At 49.1% G+C, this 18,568-nt stretch overlaps 1 protein-coding gene across 1 annotated transcript; it reads right to left on the bottom strand.

Annotated features, from left to right (window-relative positions):
- Positions 1–210: 210 nt before the first annotated feature.
- CD177 (CD177 molecule) lies at positions 211–6,807 on the bottom strand. Its single transcript, XM_061172471.1, is given in 10 exon segments — positions 211–446; positions 713–847; positions 984–1,169; positions 1,895–2,035; positions 4,972–5,084; positions 5,184–5,202; positions 5,250–5,369; positions 6,120–6,302; positions 6,547–6,711; positions 6,762–6,807. Coding segments are annotated over 10 exon segments (1,344 nt in total).
- Positions 6,808–18,568: the final 11,761 nt, after the last annotated feature.

Genomic DNA, 18,568 nt, shown 5'->3' with positions numbered 1-18,568 from the left:
TCTTTATTATCACACACACGGGGCCACTGCTTGAATGTCCACCCTCCCGCAGGGCAAGTTCAGCTGCCCCGAGGCCCTGTCATCAGGTCACAGAGTATGTGGGGTGGGTGTAGGTGATAACTCGTGTAGAGGACCGGGAAATAATTCAGTGTCCAAGGCTGTTTAGTTATGAGGTCAGAGGGAGGGTTGGGGCTAGGCGGTCAGCAGGGGCTAAGAATCACGGGGAAATGGGATCAGCAGGGAGGGCGCCCCACACCAAAGGGCTAGGCATAGTCCCAGCCCTCCCACCCAAGCCAGGTCGGGGGCAGGGGCAGCTCCATCGGGCACTATAGCTTCATCATGGTCCTCAATCACGGAAAAGACCCCAATATTCTGGGTACCGTTCAACAAGGAGCTGGAAGGTTGGGCCATGCAGCCCTGGATGTTCACTGGGGAGGTCAGCCCACCTGGAGAGTGAAGATCGAGTCAGAGAGGGCTCAGATTTCCTCAGCTTAAATTCCTAAACCCTAGGAATCCTAGACCCTCCCCTCCGCCCTCAGACCAAGAGACCAGGCTCTCAGTCCCCTCCTCCCTCCGACCTAGGAAATCTGGGTCCCCAGCCCCCTCCACCCTCAAACGCATAAGCCAGGGTCTCAAGCAGCCTCCCACCTCAGGACCAGTGAATTCAGGCCCCCAGCCCCTTCATCCTTGGGACCTGACCTTCAGCACTCACCTCCCCTGATAGCAATGTGACCCTTGTAACAATGACTGGTGCCCTTAGGACACCTCACAATATCAGAGTTTTGTGTGCAGGATCCAAAGATGGACAGACAGGTGGGACATTGCAGGTCTCCCGGGGCAGGGGCAGCTGGGGAGCAGAGAGAAGGTTGGGGGCGCACGGCTCTGCTCTTAGCTGTAGCCACCCTCCTTGAGCCCCAGGGTGTATCTCTGGGGCCCCATCTCTCCCTACCCCTGGTCCCACCCAGCCCACTGGGGTCCCACACCTGGATGAGGGAGGGAGTTCAACAGGACGCTGCTGCTGGCAGCCGAGTTGCACTTGTCGGAAGAGCAGAACCGGGCAAAGGAGGCGACGAACACTCCGGGGGGCCCCGAGTGTACGGAGACAGCCTGGGAATCCTGTGTCCCGGCCTTGCTGCAGCCTTTGCTCCCCACCAGGAGTGATCTGAGTCCTGAGGGGTGACAGAGTGAAAGCTGGGTGGAGGGAGGGGAGACTCCGAGGGCGGCAGAGCCAGGGGTTCCTCGGTACACAGCAGGCAGAGGGGGGATGTGGGTCCTCTGATGACAGGGGCACAGGTCCTGGTGAGGGCGCGGGGAAGGCTGGGGCCAGAGCCTGGGTCCGCCTCCAGCTCTGCCACCTCTCAGTTCTTGCTCAAATGTCACCTTCTCACTAGAGCATCCCCAGAGAGCAAATTACAACCTTTACATCACTCTCCCGATCTCCTTTCCCTGCTGGATTTCTTTCCATAGCTCTTATCTTCATACGCATCTCTTACTCTTTTTTTTTTTTTTTTTTTTCTGCTTCCCCACTGGCACGTAAAGTTGCAAGAAGGCAGATGCGATGGGATCTACAGCACCTAAAATAGTGCCTGGCACACAACGGGCAGCTCATTAGACCTTGAATGAAGTCACTGAGGTTACTCTGTGCCAGCTCTCTCAGCCCTTTGCCTGGAGTACCGGATACAGCCTAGCAACTACCCAGCAGGGTAGGTACTATTATTGCCATCACCTCGCCCCCAGTTTTCAGAAGGGGAAACCAAGGCGCAGGAAGAGGGAGAATTGGGTTTAGAACTGCAAGCATGAGGGGAACCTGGCAGGAAGTTCAGGGCACAGAATCCAGGGCAGGGAGACGCAGGACCCCGTGCGGGGGTCTTGCCCTCTTGCGCAGCCCACACACCTACATCTATGAGTAGAAGCGTCTCCTGACACACCTCCCCAAGATTACACAGCTGCTCCCTATTCGCGGACCATATGACAGGTTTCTGAGTCAGGTCTTGAGAAGTCCAAAACATGCTCCCCCGATGACAGGTCAGAATAGCTGCGGAGAAAGAATTACCAGGGTCTGTGTGATTCAGGGACCTGCCTGGTCCTGCGCTTGGGAAGATGATCACATTCTTGACTCACCCTCCAAGCCATCTAGCCACTGGGTCCCTCGACCTCAGATTAGAAGGGACACAGGAAGTCCGAGCCCCACCCCCATTTTTTACCCTGTTTTGCTGGAACATCGCAGGGACTTTTCCCAACCCCCCTTGGGGACAGCTGTTCCTCCCTTGGGGTGTGAGAGAGATGGATGGCTCTTCTTTAGCCTGAGCCAATCTCTACTTCCCTCTCTGGGCCTCGGGGTCCTTATCTGGAAAATGAGGAGGGTAGCCTGACACCACATATTTCTTTTAACTGAGAAACCCTATGTTCCAAACAAAAATACTCAAATGCTTCGTGTGCACTGAACACTTACTGAGGTGCCCGGCTGCCATGACTAGTTTCCACGGATTAACCCGTTTAAGCCTCCCAAGGAGCTTGCCTCACCTGGATTGCCTCATTTCCTCCTGGCACCCCGGCCCCCGCCCCGCACCTCCACTTACTCCCTGACATCTTGCTGTACCCCATCTTCTCATGCCTGGCCTTGCCGATGCTCAATAGATATTTGCTAAACTACCGAACTGAACTTAACCAGGGAAGGCAAATGCACCGTCCAATATCTGGCTCTGATGCTGAAAGCCAACAGAATATGGACGTATATTAGGGATATCCATTTGTGGCCTAATGGCTGTGTTTTATGTGACGTGTGTGGTTTGGGAGCGTACATATGTGGGATGTGTGTGGATGTGTAGTGGGTATGTGGGGTGTGTGGGGTAGTATGCGAATGTGTGAAATGTGTATGGTGTGTGATGTGTGGCGTGTGTGTACAGTGATACAGTGTGTTGGTGAGGTACGTGGTGTGTTTGTTGCATGGGTGTGGCGTGGTGTGTCCTGTGTACCTGTGTTTTGTTTGTGTGTGTCCGCGGCATGTGATATGCGGTCTGTGTGCCGGGTGTGGCATGTGCTATGTGTAGTGTGTGAAGTCTGTGGTGTGTGCGGGACGTGTGAGGTTTAAGGAGGCCTGTGTGCGGTATGTGACGTGTGGTGTGTACTTGGCACAGTGTGTGTGTTTGTGTCTCCCGCGTGGATTGTGTGTTGTGTGCGTTATGGTGTGTGGTGTGTGTGGCACGCATCTGATCTGTTTCGGAAACGCCTTCTGGATTATGAATGTTACCTAGTCCCAGAGATGAAGGCCGGATGAGTAAACCAGCATTAATGAAAAGGAAAGATTCAGACTCTGTGCTTCTCTGCTCAACACCCTTCCACAGCTCCCCTGCCCTCAGCAGAAAGGCCAGCCCCTCAGTCTGGCTGGGCAGACACCTGACCCACCACCAGGACCCCCCGCCTACCTCTCGGCTCCCCCAACAATATCCGTTCCCAAGACACAGCAGGGCATTTCCTGCCTCCTTGGCCTGGCACCCGCTGTTCCTTCTGCTTGGGATGGCTCTCCCTTCATGGCCCACACTCACCTTGTCCACCTGGAAAACTTGTGATCGCCCACCACCCCCAGCTGCACCCCATCCTCTCGATGAGCCCCTCCTCGGGCAGAGCCGAGGGACCCCTCTTGAAACCAGCGGGCTGCCCCCACCTCCAAGCCTTTGTCCATGCTGTTTCCTCTGCCTGTTCGTGTCCTTTTCCTCTTCTGTGAATAAACTGCAACTCATCTTTAAGACCCGGCTCATAGGTCACTTCCTCTGTGAAGCCCTCCCTGATTCGCCCCTCCCAGGACATTAGTATCATCCTCCTCTGAGGCCCCCCAGACCCACTTCCATGACAGCCCTGTGACCATCTGTGTCTGCGATGTCTCCCTTCCCGGTCCTGGAAGCCCTTTAGGGCAGGGCCAGAGTCTGAGTCCTCTGGGGTCTCCACAGGAGACCTTGGAATCCTGTACAAACTCACGTCAGCAAACGCATCCTGGGTGCCCATCCTCAGCCAGCCCTTGTGCTGCCCGAGGCTGGAAGCCTGGTGTCAGTGACATCTAGGCTCTGTCCTCAAGGCTCCCCGTCCAGCCAGAGAGATCCAAACAAGAGGAACGTTTGCTGAACTCACCCAACTCTCTCCCTGAAGCTCGGACAGGGAAGACCCTTCTCCCACTTTCCTAAGACCCCACTCCCCTCTTCGCCCCTCTCCCCTCCTCACCCCACTCCCCACCTCGCCATGGCAGGTGCTTCACATCAAGACACTCTAGGCCACTCTCATCCACCGGTGTTCCAGTTTGGCTGGGTTTCCATGGGGAAGTGGGGACCCTCCCCGTGTCCCCGTTTGGCTCTTACTTTCCTTGTCACACCTGAAGCACCCTTGATATCCCCTCTGATCTTTTTTCTCTGCAGCATGGCTGCTGGGGTGCTCCAGTACCATGGGTGGGGGATGGGTGAGGGTGGTCAAGGGGAAGTGGAAGACCCAGGGTTACCCAAGGTCAGGGGTGTGGAGAAGTAGAATTGGAAGCAGCAAGTCACTCCCAGCAAGGAAACCAGCAGGCACACCTGCACTCACTTCTGCAGCCAATGGATAGAGTGGCACGCGAGGCAGCCCACCCTCCCTGCCCCTCTGACCTTCCTCCCTGCTGCCCTGCTCCTCTCCCACCTGCAGGCTGACCTAACTTGGCCAGGCCCAGCATCGTTTAAAACACCCACCAGTGGATTCCTGTCCTATAGATATGTCCCCTGGACCACGCACCCTCTGTCTCCCCTTGAGCTGGACACCTCTTACTGGCACCCTCACCTGAAGCGCCTACTGGGAGAATCCCTTACATCACACCTGCCTGAGTGAGTAATAAATATCTGAATGACGTGATGCTGGCTTTGGTGGGATGTGTTTGGATGTCCGCCTTTCACAGGGTCATCATGCCCCGAGGCCGCGGCACAGGGCATTTGGTCTTGTGGGTATGACACTCACCTTTAGGATCACAGGTCTCCTGCAGATTGATGGGCCCGATTTTCTGAGTCCCATTAAGCAGGTTGCAGCCTGCTTGGGACATGCACCCTTGGACTTTTAGATGGGTGGTGAGGCTCCCTGTGGAAAGTGAGAGAAGGGGAGAGAGGGAGACACTGCTGCTGGGACCATCCAACCCTCAAGGGGGAGGCGCAGCTCTGGGAAGCCAGGCCCACCCTCCTCCGGGTCCCAGACCTCAGCTCCCTTTCCTCCCCAGAGACTCAGATCTTGGTCCGGCTCACCAGCACTGAGCAGGAGAACCCCACTGTAGCAGTGTGCGCTCTCGGCGGGGCAGGTCAGCTCTGCTGCAGACCGACAGCTTTTGGCAGACAAGCAGACTGGACACCGCACAGACCCCAGGGCTGGGGAGATGACAGAGAAAGGGAGGGAGGACTGAGAGGGCTCTGAATTCAGACCACGTGCCTTCCCTCCACCCCCTCCCCCATTTTGCTGGTCCCCAAGAATCAATTCCCTAGTCTCCCCCAAATGTGCCCTCCTCGAGCTCTTCTCATGAAGGCCTGGGGTGCAGGGCATTTGGAACATGAGCTAGAGAGAGAGCAAGGTGGGGAGGGAACGTGAGATCTGGGAAGGGGCGCCCGGGACTGAGCACAGGAGGTGGTACAAGTCAGGGAGGGGTGCCCGGGGAGGACCCAGTGGCTTCATCCACAAGTTTCACTAAACAGTCCAAGAAGACAAGACGCCCGTGTCCACAAAAGATGCCAAAGAGTAGAGAAACGCAAAACACAGCCCCAAACCCGATTTATGGTCTCAGACAGAAAAAGACAGTGGGAAGTCACAGGCCAGTTTCACTTAGGAGGAGGAAATGCCAGAACCCTCACTAGAACATGCGTGAACCAAATCCAATGGGATGGAAAGAAGGAGCTGGCGCCAGGTCAGGGCCAGAGCCAGAGCCGGAGGTGGGTGGTTGAACGTGGGAAAATCGGTCCAGTTTTCTGCTCCAGGACTGTTGGAAGAAGCTGTGCTCGGGGAGGGGGTGCTGGGGAGGGTGGGCAGGGAGGAATTCTAAAGGAGCATCCCCTGTGTGCTCACCCCAACCCCTCAGCCCCGTGGCTTCCCTCCTCCCAACCATCCTCCTCCTCTCCCTCCGGCACCTGTGGGTGGGGGCGGGGCCCAGAGAGGGAGGCTGGTGGAGAGATGGTTGCACAAGTTCTCCCGGCACACCCGGGTGTAGGAGGCGATGGACAGGCCGGGGCCTGCCCTGTGCTGGGTGATGAGGGGCTCGTGATCGGCTGCCTGGGTGCAGCCCTTGATGAGCACCACGTACACGTGGGGTCCTGGACCAAGAGAGAGAGAGACAGGCCGGGGTGAGGTCATGACTAGAGGACGGATGTGCCTCGTGCTCTGGGGTGAGAGGCTGCAGAGGAGGCCCCTGGGCAGCTGAGGAGGGGACAGCTCCTGGTCCTGGGGGGAGCAGGCTTTCGAGTTTGTACACAGAATGCCGGTAGGACTGGGGGCGCTAGGAGCGTCTCTGCACTGGGGAGGGTGGGAGCCAGGCGGGGGTCCACGGGCCCTCCTTACCGTTCTCCATCAGCATCAGAACCTCCTGGCAGCTCCAGCCATCCTCACAGTGTTCCTGGCTAGCCGTCCACTGGAGGGGCAGTTCCGATGAATTCCTCACGGACACCAGTGTCCCCCAGTAGCAGGTCAGGGCCTGCACTCCTGAGATGGGAAGAGCCAATCAGTCTTAGCGCATCCTCCAGGGGACTCCCCTCCCGTCTGGGGTCCTCACTCACGGGGCACGGTGATGCCCAGGAGGGCCAGCAGCAGGGCAGGGCTCATGATCAGGGTAGCTGGAACCCTCCCTCCTGCTCTTTCCTCCTTTTTATATCTCGCCTCACTCAAGGCAGTCCAGGAAAGGGGTGGGGAGGGCAGGGACTTGCTAAATGGGGCCTGGGCCTCCCTCTGAGTCTCAACACCTTAAAGGCAGCAGGGGTGGGGAAGGGTGGGGGCTGGAGGGTTGGTGAGTGAGGTCGAGGGGGAGTCTGGGTCCTCCCTCTTTCCCCAGACCCAGGAGTCTGGGCCCCCAGCCCCTCCACAGTTAGAGATTGAGGCATCCTGGCTCCTAGACCTCACTGGTCCAGATCCCCAGCCCTCTTTCCTCCAGAGCCCAGCTGTGTGGGTCCCCACGCACATCCTGTTTCAGGGCAGTTTGTGAAGGCGGTTTCCTCATCTCATAGCAACTTGGCCACCTTCTGGCCCCAAGTGAGGAAATGGCCCAAGTGCCTGTGAAGACACTGTGAGGTGAGTCTTGGCTGGTCCTTACGCTCTCCCTATCCTAACCTCTGCCCCCCTCCTACTTCCCTTTTCTTTCTCTTTCCTTTCTATACTGCCGTCCTTTTTTCACTTACTTCCCTCATGCTTTCTCTTCTTCTACTGTTCTCTCCCCTCCCAGCACAACACAGGCCCTAGAATCTCCATCTCCCCGCCACCCAGGAGGGAGCTGAGGAATGGTGGGGTGGGGGAGGGGTAGAGACTGAATCTCTATCAAAGAATTCGGATATTCCTCGGCAAAGCAAAGTGTCTTTGCCAGAAATAGATGGAACCGCGGTGTGCTAAGACCAGCTTTTCAGAAAAACAGCATCAGCAAACCCTGCCTCATAACATCGGCCTATTTCTATGGTGTAAATACTCCTACCATGTCTGATTTTAAGCTACCAATCATTTTAACAACCAGCTCGCAAAATTCCTAAATATTTAACAATCGGCTTTTGCAAACCTGCACAAACCAGCTCTAGCATGCTGGGTAGGAGGGAGACAGGGAAGAATCAGGGGTGTCTGTCGGTGACTGCAGAGGCCAGATGTGGGTGTGTGAGAAAGAGAGGGGAAGGGGAGAAAAGAGTGAGAACAATAGTAGAGGACAAAGAGAAATGAACATGAAACTTGCAATTATATGTTTATTTCAACATCTTTATACATTGTATTTTTCTTTGCCTTTGCAAGTTTAAAATTTGCTCTATGGACAGAGGCACATTCCTCTCATCTCCCACTGTGTCTCCACTACTAACATGGAATAGCCTAGGTGCTCAATAAATATTTATTGAAGGACGGAAGGAAAGGAGGGAGAGGAGGGAGGGAGGGAGGGAGGGAGGAAGGAAGGAAGGAAGGAAGGAAGGAAGGAAGGAAGGAAGGAAGGAAGGAAGGAAGGAAGGAAGGAAGGAAGGAAGGATGCAACAGTGCCATCACCACATTTGTATAGGTTGTGCACTAAAGAAACATCACCCCCTCCCCAGTGATCCACATTGTTGCTGCGTGAATGGCGCCCTCTGGAGTTGTGTGTGGCTTGAAGCAATGTCCCTGGAAGAAGAGAAGGAAGGGTGGGCAAAGAGGCACATAAGGTCATAGGCCGTCAATTAAATGTCTGATTTTAGTCAACAAATATTTACCAGGCTGGAGTCTGTGTCTGGTACTGTCCTAATTTCTGGGGAATCAGGAAGACCAATAAGAATGAAACCACTGCTTTTGTTGAACTCACAGTCTAGTGAGAGAGACAGACACTAAACAAACACATGAGCACCAAAAAAAACCACAAGTGGTGCTGGGTGCTGGGCAGAGAGTGAAAACCAGGTGATGTGAAAGTGAGTGACTGAGCTGGGATCAGGGAGGGCCTCCCTGAGGAGGTGACATTTGAGCTGAAAGCAGAATGAAAAGAAAAAGCTTGCCGTGGAAAGACAGGCAGGAAGAGCATTCCAGGCAGAGGTAAAAGCAGGTACAAAGGCCCTGAGGTGGCATCAAGCTTGGCTTATGCGAAGGTTAGAAAGAAAGCAAATGGCTAGACTATGGTGGGTAAGAGGGAGCGTGATAGAAGATGAGGGAGGAAGGGCTGGCAGGGGCCCAGCAATGTAGGGCTAAGTCGGGTTATTAAGGCAATCTTTCTGGGAGTCCGGTATATTTCAAGTGACTAATGCAAAGTCTGGATGTGGGGCTGTTTAGCAAAAGGTCTGACAGTCCTTGGTGTGTAAAACTGTTTGCTACCAGACCGGATTCTGTTGCTCCCTGATTGTGTAGCCTTGGGTCATTTACTTCCCCTTTATGAACTTTCCTCTTCTGTAAAGTAGTTGTAATGATTACCTGCACCTCATGGGTTGTGGTGAGGATTAATATCTGTATATAACCCAAAGTAGGTTCTCAACAAATGATAAAAATAGTTAATATTATGAGCCTTTACTCTGTTCCAACCCTAGTCCAAGCACTTTTTGTTTCAACTCATAGAATCATGACTCATACCCTGAGGGAGATTCTATTAATAGCTTGATTTTATAGTTAAAGAAACTGAGCCCCAAAGGAGTTAAATAACTTGCCCAAGGTCATACAATGTGGCAGAGATAACTGCCCACCAAAGATCCATGCTCCCTTCAGGGTGTAAAGATATTACTAAGTGGCAACTGCCTAGCCAGGAATTACATTTCCCAGCCTCCCTTGCCTCTAAGTGAACCATGTGACTAGTTCCCACCAATGGAACGTGGGCAGAAATGACTGGTGTCACTTTTGAACCTGAGTGGTTACAAAGCAGGAGTGCCACCTCCTTCCTCAAATACTCCATCAAGTAAATGTGATACAAGTGAGAAATAAACATCTATTATGTTAAACCACAGAAATTTAGTTTGATAATATATCTGTTTCAACTACTAGAATTTTTAATACACACAGCCAGGAAGTGCTTTCCTTGGGATGGATGTCCTAGAAGAAGAACCTCACTTGTAGCATTACCAGTACTGGTTCTTTTCTTCTCCCTACCGTTCCTTTTCCTTCCCTTCCCTTCCCATTCCTTTCCTCTCCCTATTAGGAGCGACAATTGCAACTATTCCTTGTGCCTCTTGTAGAAAAGGATCCAGAAACTAAAAGAGGGAAAGGAGCTTGCCAAGACCTCTGTTTCAGGCTCTGGCTGAGCTAAAATCAATTCTGGGCCCCTCAGTCCACACTTTGGCCGACTCATTCTGTTTTCTCCTTCAGAACTGGCCAATGGGTTCAGCAGGTATGAGAAGCCTGGGTCATGCCAGAATGTGCTGCGATATTTACCTATAGAAGACAAAGCAGACCCTCTAGCGCTTGGGTGGGGCTTCTTCCATGTTTATTTCCAACAAAGACACTTTCTTTGCCCCAAGACTCCCTGAATGCTGGGAGGAACAAGTACATCGCCTCTGGGTCTCTACAACCTGGGTTTGTCTGTTTCTGCAGGATTAGAGTCATTTTAGTTGTTGATGACAATATTCTACGTGGGTGATGTTGCGTCTTTTCTAGTGCGTCACATCCAGAGGTTCGTAATGTCAGTTTGTTGCGTTATTGGCTAATTAATAAGTGACCATGTGAACATCCTAGTCTCCACCAATAAGACTATTTTATTTCCTTGTACACACCATTTCCAGAGAATCCTCCCTTATCGACACAGATTACACTTGGGTCGAGCTTCTCCACCTGCCCTGCGCTGCCCATTATGCAAAGCCCTTCCACTCAGGTGGCTCATCCCTCAGCGCTGATGCTATTAACCCACCTCATGAAGTGGGAAACAGCCCTGACAAGGGAGAATGAGCCCTTGAGTCACAGAGTCAGGAAATGGTGGCAGCATCCGGGAGCCCAGGCCTTCCCAGCAACCTGCACTCTGTCCCACTGCACCAAAGCTCCCCAAAGATGGTCGAGTCATCTGAATGATACATTTCCTGTCTCATCTGCCAAGCACCCAGTTTTCTCCAGCAAAGAAGAATTATTCGTATGGCAAAACAGTTCACATTCAGATTACAGTATAGGACCTTATGTTATAAAGAGGAGGGGATCCGGAGCATGTGATGAAAAGTTACACTTAAATATCTTTATCGGCCTTTCTGTACTCACCAGAGGAACAAAAACAAGTAAAAATCGAATACAACTACTGGCATTGACTCCTGTCAATATCCTCCAGCGCTGGAGGCACGGTGGATAGATTAACCCTTTGGAAGCCAATCTCACACTAAACCTTCCAAGTCCTTTGACTTGGAGTTCCGTTTTGGAAAAAAAATATTCCTAGTGTGTAAGGAGAAGGGGAGCTGTGATACCTGGAAATTGTGAGCTTTTAGTAAAGAGGCTGAGATTCTAGACCAGACATTGTTTCACTCTGATCTGAACAACTTACTTCCTCTTTCTTGCCTTCAATCTCCTCCTAAGTAAAATGAGGCATGGTTTTCAATCTTTTCACCACACAGGAAGAAGAAACAGGGAAGGATAAAGTCCAACACTGCAGCGGCAGGACTAACATCTTAGTGTTTACAGCACTGTGGAGAAAGCCATCTTTCCTAGAAGCCACCAAGCAACGTACAACCACGGTGGTTTGAGCTGAGAATGCACTCACCTTCATCAATAACATCAGTTGTCAGGCAAAAATCTTTCAAGATAATTCCACTTGACTTCACTTTAATTGAAGTAATATAGAAATGGAATGGAATTGTTGAGTCACATGGTAGGCATATGCTTAAGTTTTTAAGAAACTGCCAGACTGTTTTCCAAAGGGGTTGTGCCATTTTACATTCCCCACCAGCAGTGTGTGAGAGGTTCCAATTTCTCCACAACCTTGCCAATACTTGGTATAGTCATTCTTTTCCCTTTTAGCCATTCTAAGAGTTCCGTGGTGGTATCTCATTGTAGCTTTTTTTTTTCATTGTAGCTTTATTTTGTATTTTCCTAGTGACTAATGCTATCGAGCATCTTTCCATGTGCTTATTCACCATCCATGTATCTTCATCAGTGAAGTGCCTGTTCAAATATTTTGTCCATTTTTTTATTGTCTTCTTATTGAGTTGTAAGCACTTTGTATATTCTAGTTGCAAGTCCTTTGTTAAATAGATGTTTTGCAATAGCTTTCCCAGAAATAAAGGCATATGAGGCATATGTCCAAATAAAGACACATGAAGACATATGAATGTTAATAGTAGCTTTATTTGTAATAGCCCCAAACTGGGAAACAATGCAACCAAACTGTGATATAACCACACCATGAAATATTACTCAGCTATAAATAGGAATGAGCTATTGATACATGCAAAAATTTGAATATGAACTTCAAAATGATTCTGCCTAGCATATTTATGAGGTTCATCCGTGTTGTAGCATGTATCAGTACATCATTCTTTTTTGTGATTGAATAATATTCCAATGTATGTTTATACCAGAATTTGTTTATCCATTGACCCATTGATAGACATTTGGGCCATTTCCACCTTTTGGCTATTGTGAATAGTGCTGCTATAACATGTGTACATGTACTTGTTTGAGTAACAGCTTTCAATTTTTTTGAGTATATACCTAGGAGTGGAAGAAGCCAGACACAAAAAGTCACATATTGTATGATTCATTTATATGAAATATTCAGAATAAGTAAATCCATAGAGACATAGTTGGTGGTTTCCAGGGGTTGGGGGATCGGGGAATGGAGAGCAACCTCTTAATGGGTACAGAGTTTTATTTGGAAGTGATGAAAATGTTTTAGAACTAGATAGAGGTGGTGGTCATACAACATTGTGACTGCACTAAATGCCACAGAATTGCTCACTTTATTTTTTTATTGGAGTATAATTGCTTTACAATGCTGTGTTAGTTGCTGCTGTACAATGAAGTGAATCAGTTATATGTATACATATATCTCCTCCCTCTTGGACCTCCCTCCCCCCCATCCCACCCATCTAGGTCATCACAGAACACCGAGCTGAGCTCCCTGTGCTATACAGCAGGTTCCCACTAGCTATCTACTTTTCATATGGTAGTGTATTTATCTCAAACCTAATCTCCCAATTCATCCCACCCTCCCCTTCCTCCCCTGTGTCCACACATTCGTTCTCTACATCTGCATCTCTTCTATTCCTGCCCTGCAAATAGGTTCATCTGTACCATTTTTCTAGATTCCACATACATGCATTAATATATGATATTTTTCTCTTTCTGACTTACTTCACTCTGTATGACAGACTCTAGGTCCAACCACATTTCTACAAATGACCCAATTTCATTCCTTTTTATGGCTGGGTAATATTCCATTATATATATGTACCACATCTTCTTTATCCATTCATCTGTTGGTGGACTTTGTGGTTGTTTCCATATCCTGGCTATTGTAAATAGTGCTGCAATGAACATTGGGGTACATGTGACTTTTCGAATTATGGTTTTCTCAGGGTATATGCCCAGTAGTGGGATTGCTGGATCATATGGTAGTTCTATTTTTAGCTTTTTAAGGAATCTCCATACTGTTCTCCATAGTGGCTGTATCAATTTACATTCCCACCAACAGTGCAAGAGGGTTCCCTTTTCTCCACACCTTCTCCAGCATTTATTGTTTGTAGATTTTTTGAGGATGGTATTCTGACCAGTGTGAGGTGATACCTCATTGTACTTTAGATTTGCATTTCTCTAATAATTAGTGATGTTGAGCATCTTTTCATGTGCCTCTTGGCCATCTGTATGTCTTCTTTGGGGAAATGTCTATTAAGGTCTTCCACCCATTTTTGATTGGGTTGTTTGTTTTTTTGATATTGAGCTGCATGAGCTGTCTGTATATTTTGGAGATTAATCCTTTGTCCATTGCTTCATTTGCAAATATCTTCTCCCATTCTGAGGGTTGTCTTTTTGTCTTGTTTATGGTTTCCTTTGCTGTGCAAAAGCTTTTAAGTCTAATTAGGTCCCATTTGCTTATTTTTGCTTTTATTTTCATTACTCTAGGACATCGGTCAAAAAAGATCTTGCTGAGATCAAAGAGTGTTTTTCCTATGTTTTCTTCTAAGAATTTTATAGTGTTTGGCCTTACATTTAGGTCTTTAATCCATTTGGAGTTTACTTTTGTGTATGGTGTTAGGTAGTGTTCTAATTTCATTCTTTTACATGTAGCTGTCCAATTTTACCAGCACCACTTATTGAAGAGGCTGTCTTTTCTCCATTGTATTCTTGCCTCCTTTGTCACAGATTAGTTGACCATAGGTGCATGGGTTTATCTCTGGGCTTTCTATCCTATACCATTGATCTATATTTCTGTTTTTGTGCCAGTACCATACTGTCTTGGTTACTGTAGCTTTGTAGTATAGTCTAAATTCAGGGCACCTGATCCCTCCAGCTCCGTTTTTCTTTCTCAAGGTTGCTTTGGCTATTCGGGGTCTTTGTGTTTCCATACAAATTGTAAAATTTTTTGTTCTAATTCTGTGAATAATGCCATTGGTAATTTGATAGGGATTGCATTGAATCTGTAGATTGCTTTGGGTTCATCCATGTTGTAGCATGTATCAGTACATCATCCTTTTTTGTGATTGAATAATATTTCAATGTATGTTTATACCAGAATTTGTTTATCCATTGACCCATTGATTGACATTTGGGCCATTTCCACCTTTTGGCTATTGTGAATAGTGCTGCTATAACATGTGTACCTGTATTTGTTTGAGTATCAGTTTTCAATTTTTTTGAGTGTATACCTAGGAGTGGAAGAAACCAGACACAAAAAGTCACATACTGTATGATTCATTTATATGAAATATTCAGAATAAGTAAATCCATAGAGACATAATTGGTGGTTTCCAGGGGTTGGGGGATGGGGGAATGGAGAGCAACCTCTTAATGGGTACAGAGTTTTATTTGGAAGTGATGAAAATGTTTTAGAACTAGATAGAGGTGGTGGTCATACAACATTGTGACTGCATTAAATGCCATGGAATTGTTCACTTTAAAATGGTTTATTTTATGTTATGTGAATTTCATCTCAATAAAAAAATTATACTGAATGAAAGAAGCCAGATGAAAAAAGAGAACATACTATAACATTCCATTTATATAAATTCTAGAAAGTGCAAACTAATCTATTGTAAGTGAAAGAAGGTAAATGATTGCCTGGGTACTGGGGGGGGGTGGGGCCGAGTGCAGAGGGAGGGACTACAAAGGCTCATGTGGAAACTTTTGGGTGGAATAGATACGTTCACTGTCTCAACTGTGGTGATGACTTTATGGAGTGTGTATGCACATCAAAACTCATTAAACTGTGTACTTTAAATATGTGTGGTTTCTTGCCTGTCCATTATACCTCAGTAGAGCTGTAATCAAAGCTTGATGTTATGGATTGCCTGTGTAGTCAGGAGGAGAGAATATTGTTCCTCTATTACTGCTACTTCCAAATAGGTAGACCCTGGATGTGTGCCCACTGGTGTGCAATAATAATAACTGTTGGCTTTTATGTGGCACTCACTGCATACTGGGCACTTCAGGCGTCTTAGCTCATTTAATCACCCAAATGAGTCAGTTGAACTCATTTACTTCACTCAACTTTCCTACCCCCTGGCCTTTGCACACGCTGTGTCCTCTGTCTGGAATGCATTTCTGCCCCTTTGTGAGCTCTAGGTTAACTCTGTCTGGGTCATTCTCCATTAGATGTCTGTCTTCAGGAAAGTCTTCCCTGGTCCTTCCATCTAGGTCAGCATCCCAGTTATGAGGTCACAACTAACTATATGAGAGGACTGAGGAGCAGCTAAACTCACCCTGTAGGAGAAACTTTTCGGGAGTGGTCATATGTGTCTGATGATAAAGACACCATCTTTTCCCACAGTGACAGGATTTCTCTATGTAAGGTATAGGGCAGGACACCCAGAGGTTTGGCACAGGGGAAGGTAAAGAAACCAGAGAGAGATTCACCATCTGAAGGCTGTCCTTCACTGGTTGGGTGCACATCTCCATTCCAGCTCCAATGGTAGCAGAGCCTTCAGGGTGCTGAAGTCAAAGGTATTTGCCCATCACCATGACCTGGGAGGTGAAGGTACACTACACCAATATGGATTCTACCTAGCAGTCAGGGCCCCAGCACAAAAGGGGACTCATTCCACCTGCATAACTTGAGAAGAGATTAAAAATGAGATAATTGGCAAGGGTGTGTGACTGTTGTGGAGACACAAGGGTGAGAGCAGTTTCCTGGTGCTGATACCACTGGGTTTCTGTACTGGAACACTGAGGAGTTGCAAGACAGAGACATAGAGAGAATCCTCTCTGGAGAGGGCTACTTGACAGGAACTCCAACTTCAGGCTGAAAAATCCATCCAGCCCACAGCAACACTACAGGGAGGGAGCCGGGGAATTAATGCCCCAACCTCACTCAATGTCCTCCCTCTGGTCTCCTGTTGGGTCTCCCCATTGACTGAACCCAGCTGGAAGGCAGGAGATACCACTGACAGTCCCCACAGCACAGGGCAAGGAGAGAAGGTGAGAGAGTGAATTTGAAGAAGGAAACAGAAAGTGTCCAGCACAGTGACCCTTTTCCTTTGTCCGGATGAAAATCAGAGTGCTCAATACAGAAGACACAATTCCCATCCATTACTTAATCATAGAACCATATTGTGCTAATGACAATGGGTCACACACCCACAGCGTTAGACAACCAGTTCTTCATGTACCACAGTGAGAGGAAGATGGGGAAAAACAGCCTATAACGAAGATGAAAAGTCCTGACTGTGTAGCTGGTGGTGATCAGAGCTGCCCTCTCCTACCACCCATTCTATGTTCTCTTACCACCTGCCAACACCTCCTCTGGACAATTGGTGTGACACAAATCTTCATTCTTAAGGGAAGTAAGTGTTCAATGGTCTTGTCTTTATTGGCTCTTGGCCACTTTCTGCTGAACAGGGCCACCGGCCAAGGAGATATTACCCCCAACGCATCCCCTGGCTTCCAAACATAGTCTTCCTTGATCCAGCAACCCAGCCTCCCTCTGGTGGTCAGGTTCCCTCTGGCCATCAGCAGAGTGGCCCTCGTCTCTGCCTGTTGTTTCAACAGCACAAGGTGCACAAAACGGCAAGGGGGCAGTCCTGGCTTCCAGTTGATTAGAGCTCTGATGGGGTTCCTCACCCACACCAAGCCCAAGGTCACAGAGACCAGGAGCAAAAATTCTTTAAGTGGGTTGTTAGGTGTACTAGTGGGAGGGGACACTCCCTTATCCTCCCCTGATTCATGGACCCCTGCATTCTGGCTCTGGGAGAGGTGACACGATAGACTGGCCACTGGTTCAAGACATACAGCATCTCCTGTTGGGTGGCAGGGTACCTTCTCTCACCCGGTGCCCTCATCAACCATCACGGCCATTCCACCCTTCCGATAAGTCAACTGTCTCTGTGTAGTGGGGCACCTGGAAGATCAGTGAGCTCCATGGATGGGAGTTAATTGCCTCACTTCCTTTGCCTTAAAATATGTCCTCTAGCCGGAAGCAATACTTCATGGGATACTGTAGCAATAGAACAGACATCTTCTAAGTTCCCAAATGGCAGGGCTGTCAGAAGCATTGAGTCCAAGAAGGCAAATCAGAACCCACAGTGTGTATTTATCCCTGTGGGGAGAAAGCTCAGTCCCCTGGAGGGTGGGATGTGTCCTGGGTAGTCCTGCTGTAGAAAGACACCATAACAGGCTTAGAGTTGGCCTCTGCCTCTGTTGGTTTGGGCACTGAGTACAGTCAACAGCCAGGTCACCTTGGGGAGAGTTAGCCCATTTGTTGTCTCTGTGGGGAGCTGAGGTAGGAGATAGATGGGCCCTGGACAGAGCAGCTAGAGTTTGTCGAGAGGAATAAATTTGAGCTTTGTTTTCCCTAGACACTCCAACGACAAAGTTAGTGGCGGGAGCTGAGCTCTGCTGGAGTAAAGAGATAAGATGACCACATCTATCACTCCTGAGGTCAGGAAAACCTTCCCTGTCTGCACATGCGCAGGAAGCCTCCTCAGGGTCAAAAAGGGAGGGGGCGCCACCCCATAATAAGTGTTGTCAAACCTCTCATTAGCCTCTGTGCTGGAATCCATCTCGGCAAAAAGATGTGCACGCCTATTGGGAAGGGTCCTAGGGCAGGTCAGATGTGGGAAAAGAAGCGAGATAATTGGCTAGAGGAGAAAAAAGATGCAGAAGAACTGCCCTCTATAAATGATTTAACAGCCTTTTTACTGTGGTCCGCCCACACCCTTTCTCTCCTGGTGTGTATTTCTGCCTAGCTTCTGTCTTATATAAATAAACTGTTTCTCTGTGTGCTCTCCCACATGTTGGGCTGTGTTGCTAATAACAAACTTTGTACCTGTTTTTGAAGTTTTTGCCTCCTTGAAACATTCTTGTTACCACAGGGCAAGAGCCAGGGCAACTTCACTTCTAGTCTCTAGCCCCCCGGTGGACTAGGGGCTAGGATTCCTGGTTTTCATCCAGGCTACTCAAGTTCAATTTCTGGGCAGGGAAATAAGATCCTGTGTCAAGATCACTCACTGCTTTCTATCCAAAATCAGAGCCTCCACCACCCACATAGCCACTTTGCACATGGGCCCAGTGTTGCAAGCACTGATGGGAGAGAAGCCGCCTGACACTGTCCACTGGGTACCAAGAGCCTCCTGCTCAGGGCATGGGTTCTGGTGGGCATTCGTGTGGGACGTGAACATCTTCACACTCTGTGCCCATCCCCAGAGGACCATCCACATATCCTCCGTGTCTTCATTTGATGCTTTTATTCTTACCAAGTCCTTGACCAAATGGCTCACCAGGGGTCCATGCAGAAGTTGACCTGAGGACTTCTCTCCCTCCCACAAAGTGG

This window comes from Eubalaena glacialis, chromosome 18 (assembly GCF_028564815.1).
Source record: "Eubalaena glacialis isolate mEubGla1 chromosome 18, mEubGla1.1.hap2.+ XY, whole genome shotgun sequence".
Classification (NCBI taxonomy): domain Eukaryota; kingdom Metazoa; phylum Chordata; class Mammalia; order Artiodactyla; family Balaenidae; genus Eubalaena; species Eubalaena glacialis.
The sequence above is the reverse complement of the archived record's forward strand: the minus strand, read 5'-3'. Positions and strand labels throughout refer to the sequence as shown.